We start from the raw sequence: 27,130 nt of genomic DNA, 5'->3' as shown, positions 1-27,130 counted from the left end.
TGCCCAGTAAACCACAGAAGTTAAATCCACGTAACTCATTTTGTAACTTTCGTTCCGAAACTGATGTTAAGTAAAAAAACGATGCTGTTACGTATAGTTGTGACCTTTAATACCCACCGTCGACCAGTTTAAACGTTTACAATACTGCTTTGTTCGCATCTGTGTCGGTACGTGGCGTGGTACGTTGCACGGCCCATAGATTAGCCTTTGAAAATAGCCGTGAAGTGTTTTTATGATCGAAATGTCAAATTAAATATAGGTTAACTCGGCCAGTGCACGTGGACGCATAATTGAGTATTTTATCGTGTATGTTTGAAATGCAAGATGTTTCCTTTATTGAAGCGTTATTTATAATTGCTTTTATATTTAGTGCGAATCAGTTGTAGAAATTAGTTAACAGTCAGCTGGAAAAGTATTTAATATGAAACCGGCAAACAAGGTGAGTCTAATTGTACTGAATATATTTTAATTTATAAATTATTATAATAATGTTTAGTCATTTGCAGTATATAGGCCGCCTTCAATGCAAAGTCTGTTCATGTATTGTGATAATTGATTTATCATGTAATAATTGAAATTTTTAACACACCAGTCAGAACATAACCTCAATTCATGTGATATGAATAAAGAGAGTAAGTTATTTAGTTTTATACATATTCATTTTTATAGTTCACATTATTATCAGATACTAGCTATTAGCTAAGCTAAGCCAAATTGATATAAGTTGGTTTTCAATTGTAGAGAAAATTACAGTGCTGATAACCCCTACGAAAATGGATTTCAAACTAGGGAAATTTTCTCCAATAGAGAAGATAAATACAAAGTTAGATAATATATTAGAAATTATTAATCCTTTGTCACCAAAAAAAAAAAACGAGCGAGGCTTGAAAACATGCAAGAAGAAAAATAAGAACACATATCGATTAAGTGTTGAAAAGAAAATGAATTGTGGAGTATTTCTTAGTGATGATATTGTATTACAGAATAGGTATATTAATGTTTTACACAAAGAGAATTTTAACTAATATCATTAGTACTAATTGTAATGTTTTACTTTTAGGAAATTCACATATTTAATACGAAACCAGCAAAGGCGAGTATAATTGCACTGTTTTTTTTTTTTTTTTTTTACAAATTATTATATTAATGACTAATTAGTTATTTTCAGTATATAGGTCATGTGCAATGCAAATTCTTTTTATGTATTGTGATAATTGATTTATCACACAATTATTGAAATTTCTGACAGACCAGTCAAAAATCACATAGCCTCAATTCAGTGATATGATATGAATATTATAGGTAGATAAGTGTAATATATATGTTATCATACATATTCTTTATAATTTCATTAGTATCAGAACTATTCAGTTAAGCAAAAACTGATATAAATTGCTTTTCAATTGTAGAGAAAGAGTGCTCATAACCCCTATGGGTTGTCAAAATGGAATTCAAACTAGGGAAATTTACTCTAATCAAGAAGGTAAATTGTCACCAAAGGAATAAGCAAGACTTAAAACATGCAAGAAGGAAAACAAAGAATGCACCGGATATCACACATTATATGGATTAAGTGTTGAAGAGAACATGAATTGTTGAGTATTTCCTGTCTGATGATCTTGCATTACAGAATTGGTATATTAAGGTTCTACATGAAGAGAATTTTAACTAATATGATTTAGTACTAATTGTAATGTTTTACTTTTAGGAAATTCAGATCTTGAAAATTAATAAGATAAAATCAATGCAAGAAAATGATTGAGTGTGTGTTCATGGAATAATTATCTCTGTCATATGATCGTAGGAACTATATAGTCATTAACTTCAAATAATGAGTATATTTAGAGGTAATGTTCACAAATGACTAATTTGTTCACAATGTTTTCAATTCAAATTTGTTTACAATGTTTCTAAGATGTTTGGTTCTATTTTAGATACATTAACAGATGCAAGTGAGTTGAACATATTTAACGCAAGACTTAACTTTGCCAAGTCTGATTTAACTGAAGTTGCCAAGAGAGTTAAACATAATACATATTATGAATAAATAAATAATTATTTTTATAGGCTAACATTTTATGGACTATCAATTTTAGTTTTCTAATGTTGCAACTATGTAATATGTAAATTTTGTATATTGTAAATGATATTATTTAATAAAATTACTAAATATCCGAAATTGATTCTATATTTGCAGGAAATTTAATTAAATAATTATGTAACATAAAGACACCTGCACGCTTTTTTATTCAATTTAGATACGTAGCAAAAATGCAACCGCGGTGTATTAGTGTTCAACGAACAACCGTTACGTTCTTGCCCGCGAAATAAATACTTCTGTGTGCCTCCCAGGTTACGTACCTGGTTCGTGCGGACGTGCCAGCGTCACGTAACATTCATTTTACGTTGCCAGACATTTTGGGCCCTGCTAAATATGTGCCAGACGCCAATATATTTATTATTTTTTTAAAAATTCAAATCATTTTAGTCCGTCTGAAATTTTAGTATTATGTTCGTTAAGGGTAAAAACACATAAAATTAATTTGCCAGACGTTTCTGCAGTTGTGAAGCATGTCTGGCAACGAAAAAGTCTGGCAATATAGATACTAGTAGACAGAGTGAGACAATCGCCAAATACATTGGCGCGAATGAAACAAAAAGCTATTATACTCGTAAGAGCGCAATACGTTACTAGGCAGAAAACCATAAGAAAAATCAAGTAACTATTAGACTGATGTGTTTGTTATAAACTTCTCTTCAAAATGTGTTTTATATACCATTTTTTTTAGAATCGCCGTTTCTTACAAATTGCCATCTGAAAAGTTAAAAAATTCATATTCCTCATAATATGCATCCTTTATAAATACATCATCTAAATGGTTTCAACTTAATTTTCATTTGAAGCATAGAGAGTATTTTCTAGAAAGATGAGGCATTTTATCGTGGCGCGTCTTTTCAAAGTCAATATGGTTCTCTATGTTTCCGCTCTCTCTAATTCTACAAACAAACTCTATGCTTCAAATGCCAATAATAAATGTAAATTTACCTAGACAATATAATAATAAATTTAGTTAGAATAATTGATCATATTGAAAATAATCATTGATTAAACTAGACTATTATTTAGCACACAACTATTTTCGTTAATTTTTCTGAGTGTAAGCAGTGAAAATATAAAAATGTCGGAGGAAACAATTATTCTATGAATGATCAGGCAATTAAAATTGAACCACCAGAATATTCACCAGAAGACATTAAACACGAAATGGAGGATGATTTTGATGATCCCGACGTTATTGTTAAATCTGAATCGTGTTCTGAAGATAATGATACGTGTTTAGAAAGATTTATGAATTCCGAGGTAACAATCGAAGAAGAAGTTAAACAGGAGTTAGTCGAGACATTAACTTATGAATGTGACGTTTGCAATAGATCATTTGCAGAATCAGATCATTTAAAAGAGCATATGGCCCATCATTTTCCTAATAATAGCAAAGAAATTCCTTTCAAATGTGAAATCTGTCACAAGGCCTTTTAATCAATTAAGTGGTCTGAAAAGGCATATGCTCATTCACAGTGGTGAGCGCGCTCATGAATGCAATATATGCAACAAGAAATTTACACAATCAGGTCATTTGAAAAGTCACATGCTGATACACAGTGGAGTACACACGCCCATGAATGCAATATATGCAAGAAGACATTCACACAAACAGGTAGTCTGAAAAGACACATGCTCATTCACATTGGAGTACAACACGCCCATGAATGCAATATATGCAAAAAAAAATTTACAGAAAGAAGTAATCTGAAAAAACACATGCTGAGACACAGTGGAGTACGTCCCCATGAATGCGATATATGCAATAAGACATTCACAGAATTAGGTAATCTGAAAAGTCACAAGCTGATACACAGTGATGAGCGCCCTCATCGATGCAATATATGCAAAAGACATTCAAACAATCAGGTAGTCTAAAAAGACACATGCTCATTCACAATGGAATACTCCCGCATGAATGCAATATATGCAAAAAGACATTCAAGCGATCAACAATTCTGAAATGTCACATGCTGATACACAGTGGAGTAAAACTGCATCAATGCAATATGTGCAAAAAACATTCACGCAATCAAGTAGTTTAAAAAATCACATGGTAGTGCATAGTGGAGTACGTCCCCATGAATGCAGTATATGCAATAAGACATTCGGACTATTAGGTAATCTGAAAAGTCCATGCTGATACATAGTGGAGTACGTTCCTATGAATGCAATGTATGCAACAAGACATACACGCTATCACAAAGTCTGAAAAGTCACATGCTGATGCACAAAGAAGTAGGCTCTCATGAATGCAATACATGCAATAAGAAATTCAAAACGATTAAGTCATTTGAAAAGGCACAAGTTTGATTCATAATCGAGAGCATACTGATAAATGTGAAGTATGTAATAAGTAATTTACTCAATCGAAGATTTGAAGAGACACATGGCACTTCATAGTTTTAAGAGTGGTGGAGATCAATGAAATATATACTTACATTTAAATATTGTAATTTTTCTTGCATGTAATGGAATGTATAAATAGTATGAAATATCACAACAAATAAAAATTAAACCGGCATGAAGTGGCTCATTCCGGAAAACGTCAAAAAAATAAAAAAAAGCAAAAGAAATGAAAGCGATATGATATGATCTAGTTGGCACTTTGTGATTTGGTCATGTAAGTTTGTAAAGTGGAAGAATTATAATGTGAGAAAAGTGACTTCAATTATTTGAAATCACAATCCATACTTATAATCATTTTAATTTGCTTAATATATATTATCAGAAAATGCCATTCTATATTTACTTTAGTAACAATTATGTTTTTTTTTCTCAATTTATATTATGTAAATGTAATTGTTAAAATGATTTTGAATATAATATTGTAATTTTTTGTATTTACCAGAGTCGAAGAGAACTACATAAAGAGAAAGATATTTATATATCTTTCAGAGGTTAAATACAAATATTTATTAGTGTAGAAATGCCTTTTATTTTTAATTTATTCAAAACTCATTATAATCTTTTTTTAACTTCCCATAGGAGAAGTTCATGTTTTCATAAAAAATCCGATTCGCTAATTTTGTTTTCTCGACGTTTCAAGCCATTCTGAATCGAATGAGACCAAATTTGGAAAACTATATGTGTGTGTGTGTGAACAGATTTTTTGCCGCAAATCGACGTTTTTTTCAAAAACAGCTGCACTGATTTCAAAATTTTGAAAGCCATTTGATGTATCTCGATGAGGACTATCGTTTGTCAGTTTGTGCGATGATCTGCCAAGCCCTTTCTTTGTAATCGATTTAAAAAATTAAATGCTGTTCGAAAGACATTAGTTGGGAATGATACTGATTAGTTTTAGGTGAAAATTACCGAGTCGTTTTCTTGTAATAACTGTTGAAAAAAATTAAATCCGATTTTTATGAAACTTTCTTGGCTATATATCGCCAATATCATGGTTTTATAGAACTTACTGAAAATTACGGCCTTACGACAAGTAGTTCAATTTTAAAATTGATCAAAGTTTGAGAAAATGAGTAGTTCTTTTGACATTTGTTAAATTAAAATTAGACTATTTACTTGGTATAATGATAGAGTACTTGGTCTTGAACATAATAAACCATTGAAGTCCTGGAAACTGGTTCAATTATAAAAATTATTGTTTTTTGAAAATTTGCTATTAGAAAATACTCCGAGTCAAAGTGTTCGTTCGTTTTCAATTATGTGTAATATATCCATTCGGAATACTTTTAATCACTCATAAATTAATTTATTTTTTATTGATTAAGTCAATTTTTTAAACATATCGAGAAGTTTATGTAACTTGCCTCAAGTCTAAATACCAGACCAACTAGTTTGTTGAATGTTTTACCGATACTATACTACATTACATTAAAATCACCAAAATTTTTAAATTGCCCCCCTGAAATTACAAACTGAACCCCCCCCCCGTGGGTCGTGCGCCCCACGTTGGGAAACACTGCTTTAGGGAAAAAAATTGGAGTCAGACTTTTATTATTAGAATACAGATTTTTACAAAAGTTTTACGCCGAATTGTAACTATTTTAATATAGTATTATTTAACTTTTGTGTAGAAGTTTTTGAAATTATAATAATATATGTTTGCTAATAATTTTATCGGATGAATAGAATCTTACAGGCAATTTATAATGAGAGTATACTACTTTATAAATATTTTAAATATATAAGCAATTACTTTAGCCAGTTTTAATCTGAGAAAATGTTTTAGATAAATTAATTAGCTACAATTTTATCTATATCATATTTAGTTACAAAATACAGTTTAGAAGTTAATAGAAGATAATAATTATTATTAAAAATTTAAAAGAATGTCTTTACTCTAGACAACACTCGTCGCCATTACCATCACTTTTGAGCTTATGCAACTTCGTAAATAATTTAAAAATATAAATAATGATTTCATAATATTTTTATCTAAAAAAATGTTTTAGATAATTTAATTACCTATAATTCTATCAATTTGATCAAACATGATATTTAGTTACAAAATACAGATTAGATGTTATTAACAAAAATGTTAAAAAATGTCTTATATTGTCTATGCAAATTTAAAAATATTTAAAAATAGAAACAAAAACTTTACATATAGTTTTTGTCTGAGTAAATATTTTAGATAATTTATACAGCTATAATTTCCTCTTATACAACATTCATATACAATCTATAGATTTTGAGTAATCGACATAATCACGAATAAATGTCCTGAATTTACAGCACTAACTAAGTAACTGTGAATTATTATGTAATAATGCATTAAATATTTTTCTGAATTGAAATCAGTTTTAAAGTGACTTTCGTCGGTTTGTATAAATATTTTATTTAATCGAATTAAATCGGATTTATTTAAGTGTTCTGTGTGAAATTAATTGTGTTGTAATAATTTTAATAGTGATTTTAATTTTTCTAGTTAAAATAATGGTTTTGTAGAAGATGTTAACGTGAAAGTACCAAAAAGTAAGTAATCATTTAGTAAAATAATTTAGTAATTAAATCATACACATTTTATAGCATTTAAATAAAATATTTCCTAAAATGTTAGAAAAAATAAATTTAATTATATTTAGAACGAATTCTTTTATGAATATTCCAATGTGAAGTGTTTGTCTGATGGAGAGAAGTTGATACGGACATTTATTTATATTTTCATTAATAACTTTTAAATTACTTATTACAACTAAATACTATCTTTAACAAAGTTATTGTTGAATAAATTCCCTAACACATTTGCTTAAACAAAAATGTTGTAAAATGTGTGCTTATATTTTTAAAATATTTTTAAACATGCTTAATGTTGAAAACGTGTCGGCCATTTTGTAATACAAAGACATTTTTCTGTATTTTGATCAATAACTTTTAAATGACTTATTATAACTAAATACCGTCTTTGACAAAGTTATAGCTGAATAAATTGTCTAAAATATTCTCTTAGATGAAAATATTGTAAAAATTCTGCTTATATTTTTAAGATATTTCTAAACTTCTTGAAAACGTGTTGGCCATTTGTTGTACAAACTTTTAAATTACTCATTATAACTTTTAACACTATCTTTGAAAAAATTGTAGCTAAATAAATTTTTTAAAATATTTTCTTACATTATGTAAAGTTTGTGACTATATTTTAAAATATTTTTGAAGTTGCTTATATTGATACGTCCAGAACTTTGTGAGGTACAAAGATATTTTTCAGTATTTTTATTAATAACTTTTAAATTACTTATTATAACTAAATACTGTCTTCAAAAAATATAGCTGAATAAATTCTCTAAAACATTTTTCTTAGACAAAAATGTTGTACAATTTGTGCTCATATTTTTAAAAACATTTTAAATTTGAACGTGGTATATTTCTGGATAATAAAGACATTTTTTAGTATTTTTGTTACTAACTTCTAAATTACGTGTTCAATCTAAATATAATATTAGATAAAAATGTAGCTAGATTAATTAATAACTTCTCGTAGGGTAAGTTATTGTAATGGGCCGCAAATCGGAATTGAAAATTTTTACATTTCTCGACGTTTTGACGTGTGTGTGTGTGTGAGTGTGTATGTATACAAATTTTTGTCCACGTTTTCGGGCGTACGGATCAACCGATTTGAATGGCTCAAAAAACATTTGATTCTTATTGACAAGGAGATGTGCTGATTAGTTTTTGGCAAAAGCAGGTCCAGCCGTTGCGGAGATAAGGAGCAAAGAGCGCAGAAAAAAGAAATCAAGTTTTTGAGAGAACGGAGCATCCGATTTGAATGAACTAAAAAACATTCAATTAGTAATGATTGGGAGAAGTGGTTGTTAGTTTTTAGCAAAGGCGGGCCCAGCCATTTCGAAGATACGGAGCTAAATATGTACAAAATATGGTAGTTTTTGAGAGAACTAAGCGTCCAGATTTAATTGATTCAAAAAACTTTCTGCTTGTATTGACAAAACAATTGATTTTGAAAAAAAAAATTGTTTCAATTTTTTTTTTTTTTTGTATTTTGTATATCGAAAATATTTCAGATTTATTTTTAATTCTGACTATAGTTCTAATATACTTTACAAATAATTTCAAACTCTGCAATTCGTTTATATAATTCTTATAAATATTAGACAATGTTACAATATTTATAATAATCTATTTGAAAACATTTAGTATTCCACGAACATTTCGTTACGGTGCGGGAAGTTCCAGCAATTTGCCTTAAGGCACGATGCCATAATTGCCTCAAGACAGAATTCCACTTACAGCTAGTTTAATTATTATATGCAGAGTTTGAAAATCATGCACATGTACAAAATAATTTTAAATTTTCCTTGATTTATCGTTACAATAGATGTTCCAGATTCGATAAATACCTCGGACAGCCTGATGTCAAGCAGTAGTGACATCGGTTCACACTTGAAAATATAGATAGTAGCAATAAGTTTCCAAGTGAAAATAACCCCTACCCGGAATTTTCTTTCAATACAAAAAATCATCAGTATTACAGAAATTGCAATTGTAAACCGTTTGGGTTGCTAGAGAAAATTTATGAATAAATTTAAAATTGCAATTGATGTATAGATAATTCAATATTAAAGTTATCTATATTATCGTTTTTCAAATGCAGTAAAAATTTCAATAAACGCTATCTAAATGCCCGTTTTGTGAAATTGCAACAATTATGCAAATTTTTGCAATGGCATAGTTAAATGAAAATAAATGTAATAAATGCAATTTCCATTCGCACAATAACTCTATGAATGCACGTTTACGATCCATAATGGATAAAAAAGTAAATGTCAGGTGTCTGAAACATATTTTTGTATAAAATGGAGTTTAATATATACATATTTTATTAAACCATTAAATCATTATTAGAATTATAACTTCAAAATTATTTTTAAAAAAATCTGCAAATAAATTGAGAGTATTTTAGTCTCTATATTTCACCCATTTTCTTGTATTATTAATTTATTAAAGCTAATGTACGAGGTGTGTTCAAAAAGTACCCGGAATTACTAATAATTAAATTTCGCGGGTCTGGAGTGTCTGATTGTCAAATTTTTTTTTTATTGTGTTGGTATACATGCCCCTAAAGTATGATGAAATTTTCAGCTATATTCACTGTTTACTTTGTCTGTGGTAGTCGCTAAGGTTCGACGTGTTTTTCTGAGCTCTGTGAATATCAAGGGTGCTTCGAAAATTGGAAAAAACGCTGGCATAAGTGTATTATATCTGGGGGGGAATACTTTGAAGGGGACCACATTAATGTAGACGAATAAATAAATATTTTTTTGAAAAAACGAAAATTCCGGGTACTTTTTGAACAGACCTCGTATATATTTTTTTGTTAATTTTGTGACTAGGTGTACAAGTACATTAGTCATATACATTTTATAAGTTAAATTTACAAATTTTATTTGATTGCATATATTTATATGGCGCACCATATATTCATTTTTTTGCCAACAATGTTATAAAATTAGTTGGAATAAAGATTTTTTGCCTTGCTATCTTAAATTAATAAAGTTGAGAAACATTTGTACGCAGAAAAATAAAAAAAATCTATTAAGTAAAATGATTACTTAATATTTACTAGTCCAACAATTTATTCACAAACAAAGATGTTTGATGTGTTAAATTTATAAAGACAGATCCTACCATTTTTAATTTATAAACGTAGATCTATATAAAACATATTTCTTTTAAAACTCTTAATAATTTTCATGTAGGTTTCAAAGTAAATTAAATCAATATCTGAATCGGGTTGGAAAATTGGATATAACTTTGTGAGTAATTTGAAGGAGAAACTAATTTTCTTGAGAATTTTAGGAAAGAAATTTCGAAACTTTGTGAATATTAGAGAAATATTAGAAACTTGCAGTCTACGGATATTAAAACACTTTATTCCTGCAAAATTGTGTATGTCAGTCATATATATAAAATCTATCTATATTAAAATTTGTATTACCATTATAATATTACCATGAATGCACATTTGTGATCCATAATGGATAAAAAAGTCATGTGTATGCAACATGTTTTGTTAAAAAAAGAAATTTAAAAGATAGTTATCCAATTATGGATGGTGGTATATTTCGGTCAATTTTAAGTCCAAAAAATTAAAAGTCCTCTTTTTGGAATAAGTCCACGATATATGTAATTTGAACAGTTTTGCAAGGTGGTCGATCGAGTTTATATAGAATTACCAGATAAAAGCAAAATATGTCGTCTACGTTTTAGCCAAACATTCTAAACCAATATAAAACTTGTATTAAAAATTATTCAAAATCTGAGAAGATCGACTAGACCGTAATTATTAATCAACAATTACCAATAACGTCAGAATTGATATTGGAAGAACAATTTTATAAGTATAACACTTGAAGATGCTAAAATTACTACTCTTGCAGATTTACCGTATCTCAACATCATTTACTAACTTCCCGTAGGGTAAGTTATTGTAATCGTCCAAAAATCGAAATTGAGAATTTTTATATTTCTTCACGTTTTGAAGGTTTCTGAACATTTTGGCACATCTCAGAAAAAATGGATGCGTGTGTGTGTGTGTTTTGTATGTCCGCAATTTTTCGTCCACGTTTTTGGGCGCATGGATCAACCGATGTGAATGATTAAAAAATCTTACGATTCCATAGGGAGAAGTGGTGATTAGTTTTTGGTAAAGGCAGGCCCAGCTATTTCGAAGATACAGAGCTAAATGTTAAAAAAATGGCAGTTTTTGAGAGAACTAAGCGTCCGATTTAAATGATTCAAAGAACTTTCTGCTTGTTTCAACAAAATAATTGATTTTAGAAAAAAATTGTTTTTAATTTTTTTTTCAAAAAATATTTTTGTAATTTTGGGTTAAAAATTCAAAAAATTTCCCAGGCTAAGCACAGTCTAAGCGCCACTCTGGAACAGATGTTTACCCAAGTGCATTTAGATTGTTTATGCACTGGAGCACTTTTCTAAGTTTGTGAAAACTATCGAAAAATGTGAAAATGCCGCCAAGCTAAGCGCAGTATAAGTGAAAATGTCGCACAGAATTATTTTCAAATGCGTTTAGACCGTGACTATACAGGAGCACTTTTTCAATTTTGTGTAAATTATGTAACTATTTTTTTTTTTTTTAATTGAATTCAAAATGAAATGACGATTGTTAATGCTCTGGACATATAGATTCATGATTTACATTTGATTTGTTCAGAAAAAACAAGATAGCAAAAATAATAAAAGTTACAATATTGTAATAATATATTTGAAAACGTTTAAAATTTCTCGAATATTTTATTACGGTACGGGAAGTTCCAGCAATTTGCCTTAAGGCACGATGCCATACAACACTAGTTTTAGTTTTTATTCAAAACTAGTTTTACAAAGAAAATGTTTTTCCTCCTGTGAAAATATTCAATTATTCATCGTGGAAATACATCGATGGAATACATTTAAAATTTATATCACTACTTGCACCTGTGTGTTGTCATCGTCATTTCACGGCCGAACATTACACATTCAGTTTAACATTGAACATAGTCAGGTCAGACTAACTGGAAGGCGACGACTAATAGACAATTAACACATTAAAGACGAACACAGACTATGCAAAAAAAAGAATATCAATAGTAAACTAGTCATGAATAAAATTATAAGCGCAACGAGAAATACTAAAACTAACTATTTAGGTAGTACATTATTTAGTTTTTACGTGTTTAAAGGATACTCATTGAAAACGGCAATTTTGTAAAATGTTTAAAGAATCATTCGAATCGGTTGCCCCGTTTTCTCAGCACTTTTTGCTACGGGTAGACTTGCCTTTGCCAAAAACTAATCAACGACCTTACCCATCACTAGGAGTCGAAAGTTTTTTGAATCAATCAAATCGGCTGAGCCGTGGACTCGAAATACAAACATACACATGTATTTTTTCTGAAGTATGCCAAAATGTTCAGAAACCTTCGAAACTTGAAGAAATGTCAAAATTGACTAAATTTATGTTATCACAAAATCTATAATTAACTTCCCGTAGGGTAAGTTATAGTAATCGTCCAAAAATCGAAATTGAAAATTTTTGCATTTCTCGACGTTTTGAAGGTTTCTGAACATTTTGGCATACCTCATAAAAACTTGATGTGTGTGTGTGTTTTGTGTATGTATATGTGTATGGATACAATTTTTCGTCCACGTTTTTTGGGCGTACGGATCAACCGATTTGAATGGTTCAAAAAACATTCGATTCCTATTGATAGGGAGACGTGCTGATTAGTTTTTGGCAACGGCAGGTCCAGCAGTTACGGAGATAAAGAGCAAAGAGTGCAGAAAATAGAAATCGAGTTTTTGAGAGAACGGAGCATCCGATTTGAATGATCTAAAAAACATTCAATTAGTAATGATTGGGAGAAGTGTTTATTAGTTTTTGGCAAAGACAGGTCACGCCAGTTCGAAGATACAGAGCTAAATGTGCAAAAAATGGAAGTTTTTGAGAGAACTAAGCGTCTGATTTAAATGATTCAATGAACTTTCTTGCAAAAAAAAAATTTTTTGTATATCGAAAATAATTCAGATTTTTAATTTTAATTCTGACTATAGTTTTAATATACTTTAAACAAATAATTTCAACATTGCAATTCATTTATATAATTTGTATAAATATTAGACAATGTTATAATATTTATAATAATCTATTTGAAAACATTTAATATTCCTCGTATATTTCGTTACGGTACGGGAAGTTCCAGCAGTTTGTCTTAAGGGACGATGCCATACACCCCACTAGTTATTTTTTCAAATTTCAAATTTGAAGTATTTTAATAAACAATAGTATGTTAAAATAAAATAATTTTGCAAATTTAATGACATAATATGTAATTGTCAAAGGTCGTTTATTTGCTGGAGTACAAAACCTGTTTTTTGACTTTTGTAAAACATTAGTCGGATTTATAAGTACTTTATATAGATGATTATATAATAATCATAATAATATATATATAAATATATATATATATATATGTATATATATATATATATAATTTAAATTTAGTATAAGATTATCAAACATTTTTGAAACAAAGTAATTCCATAAGGTAAGTAAATAAGATAAGAATACTAAATGTAATCCATTTGAATTTTCAGTTAAAAATTTAATTCTGGCGATCATGAAAATATATTAAATCATCAAATTTGTTATATAATTTTCTTTTTAAATAAATTGTATGATAAAAATATAATAAGACACCGTTAAAATTAACAATGCTCTCAGAAGGCAACTATTAAATTATTGTTAGATAAGGATAATATTAAATCATGAATTTTGTTAATAATTACCATAGAAAGAAATAAATTATATGGTAATTCATAAAATTTATTACACAGTTGGAATAAGAATTTGAAGAATTTATTTTGGTTTGTTATACATCAATCGAGATACCTTGGAAGGATATCTGTTAAATTAAAATTGGACAACAGAAACTATTTGACAACAGCAAAATCTGAATTTTGATAATTACTGACAATAAGATAGATAAATTTAAACAAGGATTCGCAAAATTCATTACAAAGTGTAAAGTTTGCAAATTTTTGGATTTGGATTTTCTTTTTAGATGTTATATAAATCATTACAAAGTGTACCTAAAAATTGAAAATTTGCTGGATTTTGCATTTGGATTTTCGATTTAGACATACTACTACCAAGAATCGAATTTTTGGACATAAACAAACTTCTCCTTCGGGAAGTTAAATTATTTAAATTTATTATACAACAATCGAGATATCTTGGAAAGATAACTGTTAAATTAAAAATTAGATAACACGAATCTGAATAATAAAAAATAATGTGCACCTTAAAATTTGTCAAATTTATCTATTTATTCAGATACATTACTACCAAAAATTTGCTGATGTTCTTTACAGAATACGTGCAGATATTATTAAAATAAAAATAAAATTATAAATTATAATTGACTTACCTGTAGTGTTAAATCGACTACTTGTTGCTCCAAAACAGGTTTTCTACACCAAAAGTTGCACAATTTTCGGGAAAAACTAGAACACTCGATAACACCACATAAATTTTAAATGTATACTTGAAACATTTAGTACACGACACGTTTCATACCTGCACGAAAATAAACAAATGTATTACATAAACTGCCACAGAAATAAAATTATGCGAATTATTCGTAAATATTGTACACTTTTATTAAGAAAATTTAGGTAAGTAGAACTAAAATAATTTAGATAATTGGAAATAAAATATAATTTGTCTATGTTTTTCACAAATTATAGTTTTTCCGTCACTTGATATTGCTCAGTAATTTACTATTTTTTTCACGTGAATTTGAATTTATTTCAGAGGATCCTGAACATTTTGGCATTTCTTACAGAGGAAAAAATGTATGTGCGAATACTAATTTTCGCCGAATCAACTGATTTGAATGATTAAAAAAGCATTCGATTTCTATTGATAAGACAACGTGCTGATTAGTTTTTGGCAAAGGCAGGCCAGCCGTTACGGAGATACGGAGTGAAAAATGATTTACCTTAAGGCACAATGCCATGCACTTCTAGCTGGTTTAAATGTAATTAAATTAATAGTCATAAGTACAATGAAAAAACTGAATTAAAAAAATAACCAGCACGTGTTTTTTTGTATCGAAATTTTGTTTGTAATTAATATGTAGTAGTTGTGATCACATACAAATTTTTATAATTCTGAATAAATTTTAAAAGCAAATTGTCATAGTTAACACTCGTGACGAAAATACGCGTCACGCATTTACACAAAATTTCGGAACTTATTGCATGACGAGTATATTCGTCAAATATAGTTAGTTAAATATTGTTTAAAATTCTAAATTTTTGGGAATATTCTAAAACAGAATATAATATTAAAAACGTGTTTTTTTGTAGTAACCAAGTAATTTGGTATTTAATTGAAAGATGTACTAGTTGTAATTGAACTCAAATTTCTATAATATTAAACAAATTTAAATAGCAAATTGTCAATTGTCAATTTTTCTTGTATATCGAAAATAATTCCGATTTTATTTTTAATTATAACTAAAATTCTAATATACTTAAACAAATAATTTCAACTTTGCAATTCAGTTGATATAATTCTTATAAATATTAGACAATGTTACAGTATTTATAATAATCTATTTGAAAACATTTAATATTCCTTGATAAGATTTCGTTACGGTACGGGAAGTTCCAGCAATATGGCTTAAAGCACGATGCCATGCACCCCACTAGTTTGCTATTTACATTCATCTAATATTATAGAACTCTCAGTTCAATTACAACTAGTACATCTTTCAATTAAATACCAAATTACTTGGTTACTAAAAAAACACGTGCCAAAATTTATATTGTTTTTTTTGCTTGACGGATTTTTTTTCTTGTCGTGTATGTTCGTCATATGTATAAAACGGTGACAATTTTCTGATATGGGACGAAATTTAGTTTGACGTGCATGTTTGACATGCGTCCGAAATTTCAAGTTTAGAATTTAACTAGCATTTAACTAGTTAACTGGGATTGACGAATATAGTCGTCATGCGGAATTTTGTGTATTGACGTGTATATTCGTCATGTGTATAAAACAACGACAATTTTTTAATTAGTGGCAGAATTTTGTTTATTGACGTGTTTGTCATGCTTATGAAACAAAGATCATTTAGTACTTATATTAAATTAAATATTAAAGAAATTTGGCTTTGGACTACTAATAAATATTAGTATGTATTACAAATATTACTTGGTTACTACAAAAAAACACGTTTTTAATATTATATTCTGTTTTAGAATATTCCCAAAAATTTAGAATTTTAAACAATATTTAACTAACAATATTTGACGAATATACTCGTCATGCAATAAGTTGCAAAATTTTGTGTAAATGCGTGACGCGTATTTTCGTCACGAGTGTTAACGATGACAATTTGCTTTTGAAATTTATTCAGAATTATAGAAATTTGTATGTGATCACAACTACTACATATTAATTACAAACAAAACTTCGATACAAAAAAAAAACACGTGCTGGTTATTTTTTAAGTTCAGTTTTTTTATTGTACTTAAGACTATTAATTTAATTACATTTAAACTAACTAGTAGTGCATGGCATTGTGCCTTAAGGTAAATCATTTTTCACTCCGTATCTCCGTAACGGCTGGCCTGCCTTTGCCAAAAACTAATCAGCACGTTGTCTTATCAATAGAAATCGAATGCTTTTTCAATCATTCAAATCAGTTGATTCGTACGTCCGAAAACGTGGACGAAAAATTGTATCCATACATACATACACACACACACATCCATTTTTTCTGAGGTATGCCAAAACGTTCAGAAACCTTCAAAACGTCGAGAAATGTAAAAAAATTTAATTCCGATTTTCGGCCCATTACAACAATAACTGTTTTATACGTATGACGTATATACATGTCAATATGACTTCTTAATGACGAGTATATGCGTCAAAGGAAAGAGTGGCAATGTGCAATTTAAATTTATCTAACAATAAGATTAAAGGAACTCAGTTGAAATCCTGAACCTGAATTTTCGTATAACATGGATATTTTGGAACAAAATAACAGGTAACTAGTGGGGCGCATGGCATCGTGCCTTAAGGCAAATTGCTGGAACTATCCGTACCAAAAATTATTATTTTTTTTTTAAATTAACACTGTTGAAAAAAATTTACTTAAAAAAAATTAGATTTCTGAGGAACTATAAATTCGACTAAAAATTACTTTTTTTTGGAAAAAAAATTATTTTTTATGAAAGAAAATATTTTCTATATTTTGGCATATTTTGGAAATTCTGAATTTTTTTTTCAAAGCAATCGTACTGCTTTAACTGCATAGAGGCGAAATATCGAAGCGCGTAAGCGCCGCGTCGCCGTTTAACGGATAAACATTGGTACGGAACCCATAGGAATGTAAACAAAACTTATACTTATTGTTAAAATCTCTATAAAGTAACTGATAATTTGATGTGCATATGTCTAATGACCATTTTTGACCGCCAAATGGCATTTTTTTCTACTTTTTTAATTAGATCTCCGAAACCGCTAGACCTGTCCTTATGAAAATTTGATCAATTTTTCATCTTGTCAATACAAGTGATTTTTTTTTTGAATTACTAAAATCGGAAGCTCCGTTCTCTTAAAAACCGTGTTACCGTGTTTGGCACTTTTTGCCAGGTATCTTCGAAGTGGATAGACCTGCTTTCGTCAAAAACTAATCAGCACGTCTCCTTGTCAATACGAATCGAATGTTTTTTAAATTACTTGAATCGGTTGATCGGTGTTCCCGAAATCGTCAATGAAAATTTGTATCCGCACACACACACGCACACACACATATCCATTTTTTCTAAAGTATTCCAGAATGTTCAGAAACCTTTGAAACGTAGATATATAAAAAATTTCATTTTCGATTTTTTTGCGATTACTATAACTTACCCTACGGGAAGTTGATAAAATTTACATGAATAAAACAAAATTATAACACAACCAGCACTCACTTGTATAACAAATATTGGATAATCCTTAATACCACTCACATTGTTTAAACTTTTTTTCACAAGTACATAATACTTCACAAATATATGTATGTTATTTATTTTCTTTCAATAAATATTCTATTACTATTATAATTTTCTTCCCATAAGTTTTCAGTTTTCACTAAATTAATTTCGCATGCGGCATGATCCCGATCCCGATTCACGAGACCAGCATGAGTACTACCGTCACTGGTGGCGCGCGATTAGCAACTGACGCGATTCCGATTCCGACGGCCGATTCCGCTTGCCGAACTGACACTTCGTACTCGTGCCTTCGTGCCGGCAACGCTCGAGGAAGGAGAGACACAGAGACATCTGTGCCGGTGCCGGTGCCGGCGCCGGTGCGCACAGGACGCGCAAGAGGACCTCTTGCGCCTGTTGGGTGTTTGTCGAAGACGGAGGTGTTGAATTTGAACTAGTGGTGTATGGCATCGTGCCTTAAGGCAAATTGCTAGAACTTCCCGTACCGTAACGAAATGTTCGAGGAATACGGAATGTTTTCAAGTAGATTATTATTAATATTGTAACATTGTCTAATATTTATAAGAATTATATAAACTGAATTGCAAAGTTGAAATTATTTGTTTAAAGTATATTAGAACTATAGTCAGAATTAAAAATAAAATCTGAATTATTTTCGATATACAGAAAATAAAAAAAAAAAAAAATTGAAACAAATTTTTTTTTTCTAAAATCAATTATTTTCTCAAGACAAGCAGAAAGTTCTTTGAATCATATAAATCGGACGCTTAGTTCTCTCAAAAATTGTCATTTTTTGTACATTTAGCTTCGTATCTTCGAAATGGCTGGGCCTGCCTTTGCTAAAAACTAATAAACACTTTTCCCAATCATTACTAATTGAATGCTTTTAGATCATTCAAATCGGATGCTCCGTTCTCTCAAAAACTCGATTTCTATTTTTTGCACTCTTTGCTCTTTATCTCCGTAACTGCTGGACATGCCTTTGCCAAAAACTAATCAGCACATATCCTTATCAATAGGAATCGAATGCTTTTTGAACCATTCAAATCGGTTGATTCGTACGCCCGAAAACGTGGACGAAAAATTGTATTCATACATACATACACATATACACAAACACATCAATTTTTTTGAAGTATGCCAAAATGTTCAGAAACCTTTATAACGTCGAGAAATGTAGAAATTTTCAATTCCGATTTTCGGCCCATTACAAAAACTTACCCTACGGAAAATTAATAAATAATAAATGAAGTATACAATATATTGTGTAAGCTACGATGAAAAACCTATATTCAAAAATTATCGCTTTTTGATAGGTAACGATGTTTGGGATGAATGAATATAACAAAACCGTTAGAGATCATTATTGCTTTCAACTTTTTTTTTGAAAAATACCACTAATCTTATATTTTGTTAGTTGCTATAAATATTCTATTAAAACTATATAATATTACCATCATTTAATGATAAAACTGTAGATTTACAATTTTTCAATTTAAATCTACAGTTTTCTACAGTTTTTTTCTGGCCTATCTACAGTTTTTCTCTATGGTGGACCTGGCAATACTGGTGCTGGCGCCGGTGCGCACAGGACGCGCAGGGAGACCTCTTGCGCCTGTAAGGTGTTTGTCGAAGACGGAGGTGTTGAATTTGAAAAGATTTTGGTGAAAGTAAATATTTAAATGGATTAATTTTTTGCCGATATGAGCAAAATAGGTCTTACGTGAGATTTTCTTTTACGTTAGTTGTTTTTAAATCCAAAATGTAGGTACATAGCCAAGGCCAGTGCTGGATTACTCCATATGCCCGGGCCTAGGGCGGCACAATTTGGGGAGCGGCAAATTTTTCAGAATGTCAAAATTTTGAATACAAAAAATTGTCACAGCAATTCATTTTAAGGATTGATCCTGATCTAGATAATTTTCTATGGCATAGAATGTTATTCGTTTTCTAATCAAACTTCTTCGAAGGCGCCTCAATAATATTTTTATTGGTGTATCATGTATAAAATAAAAATTACCAAATTGATGGGCTTTTTTGGAGAAATATTGAAGTTCTGTTCATTTTTTGTAACTTTGTTGAAGTAAATCTTACATACAAAACGCTTTAAAATGGTTTCAAATGGTTTCTTATATTATTCCGGAAATTAATATAATATATTAATTGTTATTTTGTGTTAATTTAATTACTTCTTGGTTCGTATATAATTTTTTTTCTTTAAAATGTATTCTATAAGATAAAACTGAACCTAAACTAAACTAGTTGGTTTGGTATTTTTCCTTGAGGCAAGTTACATAAACTTCCCGATATATTTAAATAATCGATTTAATCAATAAAAAATAAATTAATTTATGAGTCATTAAAAGTAATCCGAGTGGATTTATTACACAAAATTGAAAACGAACGAACACTTTGGCCCGGAGTATTTTCTAAAAGCAAATTTTCAAAAATCAATAATTTTTATAATTGAACCAGTTTTTTGTAGGACTTTAATTGCTTAGCATGTTCATTAAGACCAAGTACTCTATGGTTATACCAAGTAAATCGTCTAATTTTAATTTTAACAAATGTCAAAAAACCTACTAATTTTCCCAAACTTTGATGAATTTTTAAAATTAAACTACTAAGACCATGATTTCTATCGCCAAAAAAATTCCATAAAAATCGGTTTAAATTTTTTTTCAACAGTTAATTACAAGAAAACGGCTCGGTAGATTTTCACCTAAAACTAATCAGTATTTTTCCCAACTTATATCTTTCGAACAGTTTTTGATTTTTTAAAATCGATTCGGTAATATGAGCTTAAATGTGGACGAAAAGTTTAACACTTTTTTCAAATTACAAAGAAACGGCTCGGCCAATTGTCGCACAAAACCGAGAAACGATAATCCTCATAGAGATGCATCAAATGGTTTTTAAATTTCTGAAATCGGTTTAGGCGTTTTTGAGCAAACGTCGATAAAAGTTCTAATTTTGACAAATGCCAAAAAGACCATACTAATTTTTGCAAACTTTGACGAATTTTTAAAGCTAAACGAGTTGTCGTAAACGAGTAAGGCCGTAGTATTTTAGTATGATCTAGAAGACTATGGTATCTACCGTCAAAAAAATAATAATAAAAATCGACGAAAAAAAAAATTTTAACACCTTATTACAAGAAAACGGCTCGGCCGATCTCTACCAAAAACTAATCAGCACGATTCCCAACCAATATCTTTCGAACGGTTAGCCAATCGTCGCACAAAACTGTCAAACAATAGTCCTCATCGAGATAAATCGAATGGCGTTTTAATTTTTGAAATCGGTCCAGCCGTTTTTGAGAAAACGTCGATTTACGACAAAAAATTTGTTCACACACACACACACACACATACTTTTTCCAAATTTGGTCTCATTCGATTCAGAATGGCTTGAAACTTCGAGAAAACATAAAATTAGCGAATCGGATTTTTTGTTGATAACATAAACTTCTCCTTCGGGAAGTTAATAAAATTAGTAAGTAAAATAAATAAAATTTGGACAAAAAATTTTACATTTGGGGTGTTACAAAAAATACTAATTATTTTATAAAAAACACTAACTTTTCAATCGTTCTATTATTTTTACATATCAACATTATCTGTCTTTATTTATATATTATATAAAATATTGTTATAACATATTTCTAAATCGAACATCAATTACAGTATTTAGTTAATATGAAAACATGTGACCACAAAATGATTTTTATGACATAATTCTAATTGCATTTCGTATTATTTCGAAAAGCTTTCTATTTTCATTAAAACAGATTCACATTGTTTTATGCAATCAATATCATTTTAATGTCATCATGAACATAAAAGAACATAGAGCAAATTATATGCCATCGTAATAATTTTATTATCATTGATGTATTAATTGATATCAATTATGATAATTATATATATATATATATATATATATATATGTATATACATTATGTATATATAAAGATTAGAAAATATTATATTTCTTCTGTCTGTTAATAAGCTTTGGACTGCACATTATAAATACCGCATTAGTATAATAATATCCTTCAAGGACCCGAAGGAATAAGGATGTCCATGGGAAAGATTATGTCCTTAACGTTCGTATAAAAGATTAAATGGATTTATATCTGAAAATATGATCTTTAGCGTTATAAACCTGATACAATTACTTGAAATCTTTTTCATACAAATAGAATGGATTATTCACTATTAATTATCTTCCCAAAAAAATCCGATTTACTAATTCTTGATACTTCGTACACCAGAATCGAATTCTTTTTATTTCCTTAGGAAATAGACTTTTCGATAAAGCTACGTAGAATTTCCCATACATAATACTTTTTAATGAAAATATTCTTATCAATATCTCCTCCATTTCCACAAGTAATATACAAATAAAAACTCCATCATCAATCCCTCCAAGAAGAGAAAATTAAATCCAACATGAAGATGATGAAAAATAACGAACGAAATACAATACTTTACAAATATTCTGATTGTAAACACCACGTTTTATATCCTGGAGCTAAATAAAAATGAAATAAAACAATCTACAATGAATCAGAGAAAAAAACGGAGTAGATTTCATCTACTCTCCATTCATCAGATTCTGTTATTATTATTTGCTTCCAACATTGATTGCTTTCGGACAAATGAAAATATTAATAATATATTTTTGTGAAATATAAAAAGGAATTAGAAAAATCAGTCGGGTTGAAAAATACTTGATTAGTTTGCCAATAATTAACTTCCCGAAGGAGAAGTTTATGTTTTCATCAAAAAATCAGATTCGCTAATTTTGTGTTTTCTCCTGGAGGTTTCAAGCCATTCTGAATCGAATGAGACCAAATTTGAAAAAAGTGTGTGTGTGTGTGTATGTGAACAGATTTTTTTGCTGTAGATCAACGTTTTTTCAAAAACGGCTGAACCGGTTTCAAAAATTTAAAAGCCATTTGATGTATCTCGATGACGACTAGGGTTTTTGAGTTTTGCGAAATCGCAGAAAAGTAAAAAAAAAAATCGTCCACGTTTTAGCCCGCAATTCTGAATCGATTTTGAAAATTCAAAAACCGTTCGATAGATATTGGTTGGGAATCGTGCTGATTAGTTTTTCTTGTAATAAAATTAAAAAAAAAAATTCGACGATTTTTATTATTTTGACGGTAGATACCATAGACTTCTAGATCATACTAAAATATCACCGCCCTACGACAACTCGTTTAGCTTTAAATATTCGTCAAAGTTTGCAAAAATTGGTATCGTTTTTTGGCATTTGTCAAAATTAGACCGTTCATAAACGTTTGCTCAAAAACGCCTGAACCGATTTCAGAAATTTAAAAGCCATTCGATGAATCTCAATAAGCCCTATAGTTTGTCCGTTTTGTGAGACGATCTGCCAAACCGTTTCTTTGTAATTTGAAAAAAAGTGTTAAATTTTCGTCCACATTTAAGCTCATCCTACCGAACCGATTTTAAAAAATCAAAAACTGTTCGAAAGATATTAGTTGGAAATAATACTGATTAGTTTTAGGTTAAAATCTACCGAGCCATTTTCTTGTAATTAACTGTTCAAAAAAAATTTAAGCCGATTTTTATGGAACTTTTTTGGCGATATATCATGGTCTTATAGAACTTACTGAAATATTACGGCCTTACGACAAGTAGTTTAATTTTAAAAATTCAAAGTTTGAGAAAATGAGTAGTTTTTTGAAGTTTGTTAAAATTAAAATTAGACGATTTACTTGGTATAACGAGAGAGTACTTAATGAACATAAACTAAACCATTAAAGTCTTACGAAAACCGGTTCAATTATAAAAATGGTTGATTTTTGAAAATTTGCTCTTAGAAAATACTCCGAGTTTACGATTCAATTAGGTGTAATAAATCCTCTCGGAATACTTTTAATCACTCATAAATTAATTTTTTTTTATTGATTGTTTCGATTATTTACACATATCGGGAAGTTAATGTAACTTGATTCAAGGCTAAATACCAATACCAACTAGTTTAAAAAATAATTTAGAATTAGAACAGAAAATAATACCAGAAAAGTGTATAATGTTTCCTCTAAAAAATTACCTCAAAAATTAATCACTAAAAAAGCCTCTGAAGAAAATTTCCGTTCTAATTTGGGCGAGTGCTCCGCCAACTTTCCTCTCACATGATCGCTCCATTACTCTGATATCGATACTCTATATAATAATAATACTTAGGTTGATAATAATAATGATAAGTTGAAGATTTTAGCAAACGATCTCTGGTTTGAGTTTTACACAGTGGGACATGCCATTAGCCAAATTGAATGCATTAATCAAAATTGTCTCAGGCATCGGATTACAATATTTGTCGTCGTAGACGCCATGCATAAAACATTATGTTCACATACAGATATTGGGTCGGTTTCAATACATATCTTAGGAGGTATAAAATATAGGTATAACAAGTTACATGAATTTCCCGATATGTATAAATAATCGACTTAATCAATAACAAATAAATTAATTTATGAGTGATTAAAAATATTCCAAGTGGACACGTTAACTCGGAGTATTTTCTAAAAGCAAATTTTCAAACATCAATAATTTTTATAATAGAACCAGTTTTCGTAGGACTTTAATGGTTTAGTATGTTCATTAAGACCAAGTACTCTATCGTTATACCAAGTAAAACGTCAAATTTTAATTTTAACAAATGTCAGAAGATCTACTCATTTTCTCAAATTTTGATGATTTTTTAAAATTAAACTACTTGTCGTAAGGCCGCAATATTTCAGTAAGTTCTATAAGACCACGATATATCGCCAAAAAAAGTTCCATAAAAATGGGCTTAAATTTTTTTTCAACAGTTAATTACAAGAAAACGGCTCGGTAGATTTTCACCTAAAACTAATCAGTATCATTCTCAAATAATATCTTTCGCACAGTTCTTGATTTTTTTAAATCGATTCTGTAGTATTAGCTTAAATGTGGACGAAAAGTTAAACACCTTTTTCCGTTTTTCCAATTTACAAAGAAATGGCTCGGCCGATAGCTGCACAAAACTAACAAAAAATAATCCACATCAAAATGGCGTTTTGAGCAATCGTCGATGAAAGTTGTAACTTTGACAAACGCCAAAAAAACGACACTAATTTTTGCAAACTTTGACAATTTTATAAAATTAAACGACTTGTCGTAGGACCGTAATATTTTAGTATGATCTATAAGACTATGGTATCTACCGTCAAAAAAATAATAATATAAATCATCGATTTTTTTCGGCCGATCTTTACCAATACCTTTCGAACGGTTTTTGAATTTTCAAAATCAACTCAGAATTGCGAGCTAAAACGTGGACGAAATTTTTTTCACTTTTCTGCTTTTTACAAAAAAACGGTTAGGCTGATTGTCGCGCAAAATTGATAAACGCTAGTCCTCATAGAGATACATCGAATGGCTTTTAATTTTTGAAATCGGTCCAGTCGTTTTTGAGAAAACATATATTTAAGGCAAAAAATTTGGTTTCATTCGATTCGGAATAGCTTAAAACGTCGAGAAAACATAAAATTATCTGATTTGATCTGATTTTTTGATGGAAACGTAAACTTCTCCTTCGGGAAGTTAAGAAAGTAATATAGTAGTTACATATGTAAACTAGTAGAAAATGTAAACAATGTGTAAAAATATCCTTTATTCAGAATTTGTGCATCAATAAAAAATTCATAAGTGTTACAAAAATTGTGACAATAAAATTCATCACAAAGTGATGACTATGGGACAACTTCTTTGGGCTGCCATCCAGAAAACTGATGTAGTTATTAATAATAGTTTCAATAAGTTCCGATTATGTTAAAACAATAATATTAAAAAAAATCTGGTCGAATTGCATTTCATTTTTATAAACTGATCTATTTAAAGCAACCGGTAAAATTATTTCCACAGCTCCATGTGTTAAATCTATTTCGGTCCTTCGAGAGTATTACAGACTCCGAAATCTCGACACAATAGTAGTTTCAGTACACAATTATAAATTTAAAACATTTTATGAGTATTTGATATTTTTAATTAATTAATAAATATATTTACTAGTTATATTTAATTTAAAACCAAATTAATAAATTGAAATGCAATTGTGATTTGGTTTCGAAACCGGATTGTGTTTTGTGTTTGTGACCACAAAATTTGGAAGTGAGGTTATGAAACAATATTAATAGTAAAGGATTATTTATTGATTGAAATTATTTGTGAGTAAGGTTTAGCATAGGAAAATTCTATATTTTATTCACAAATTATTTAGAATGTGACTTGTTGAGAATTTAACTATTGTAAATCTTTATTAACTTTTATCTTCTTTTAAAGTTTCACAAACGTATAATTGACAAACAAATGATCAATTTTAAGTAAATTTATGTACAAATTACCCTAGACATCTTGAACTATATAACAATTTTCATATTTCATCCCCAAAATATAGTAATCATAAATTATAATTCAATTATTCTTTTCAATTTAGTTTCAAAGTAAAATGTACAATTACAACTTGTTCTAATAATTTTCATTTTTTTTTTATTTTTTAGATAATTTAAAATTTATTTTCGAAACCATGGATTGGAATTTAGATCCTTTCTACACGGACACGTGTAGTGCTGCAACAATACAGAGTACAAAGAAAGGATTCTTTTTCGATTATGTCGATCATGTGTTGAACACTGTTGGTGAAAAGTGGTTGCAGAAAAAATTTGCAAATTCGGAAAGTGATGAACAGAGAATTAAAAGTTTGCTTAGTGACAAGAAGGTAAAAATCTAGAAAAAAAAAATATATATATATATAACAGATGGTAGAGTCTTGGATTTGTAAATATTTTCTAGAGCTTCAAACAAAGAATCCAAAAAGTAATAAAAAAACAAAAAAGTTTTTTTAAAAAACATTTTTTTATTTATTTACTGTCGACGTTTCGGAACTAGATACGTTCCATTTTCAGGACAAATTTCAAAAAACACGATCTTGATTAGAAATAAGCAAACCAAAACCAATTTTCTTAAGAAA

The 27,130-nt window shown here is 29.1% G+C and overlaps 1 protein-coding gene across 1 annotated transcript in view; it reads left to right on the top strand.

Moving 5' to 3' along the window:
* The first annotated feature begins 3,202 nt into the window (after positions 1-3,202).
* Positions 3,203-27,130, top strand: part of LOC113367618 (SET and MYND domain-containing protein 4) — a 37,532-nt gene continuing 13,604 nt past the window's right edge. Inside the window, exons 1-3 of the mRNA XM_026609208.1 lie at positions 3,203-3,390; positions 3,631-3,887; positions 26,661-26,878. Coding sequence (XP_026464993.1) covers positions 3,203-3,390; positions 3,631-3,887; positions 26,661-26,878 — 663 coding nt within the window. The remainder of the gene's footprint in view (positions 3,391-3,630; positions 3,888-26,660; positions 26,879-27,130) is intronic.

Source organism: Ctenocephalides felis, unplaced genomic scaffold (genome assembly GCF_003426905.1).
Source record: "Ctenocephalides felis isolate EL2017-DRISC unplaced genomic scaffold, ASM342690v1 CF-g0.4_SCAFFOLD_01170, whole genome shotgun sequence".
Taxonomy (NCBI): Eukaryota; Metazoa; Arthropoda; class Insecta; order Siphonaptera; family Pulicidae; genus Ctenocephalides; species Ctenocephalides felis.
Note: the sequence above shows the minus strand (reverse complement) of the source record. Positions and strands in the feature narration are given on the sequence as shown.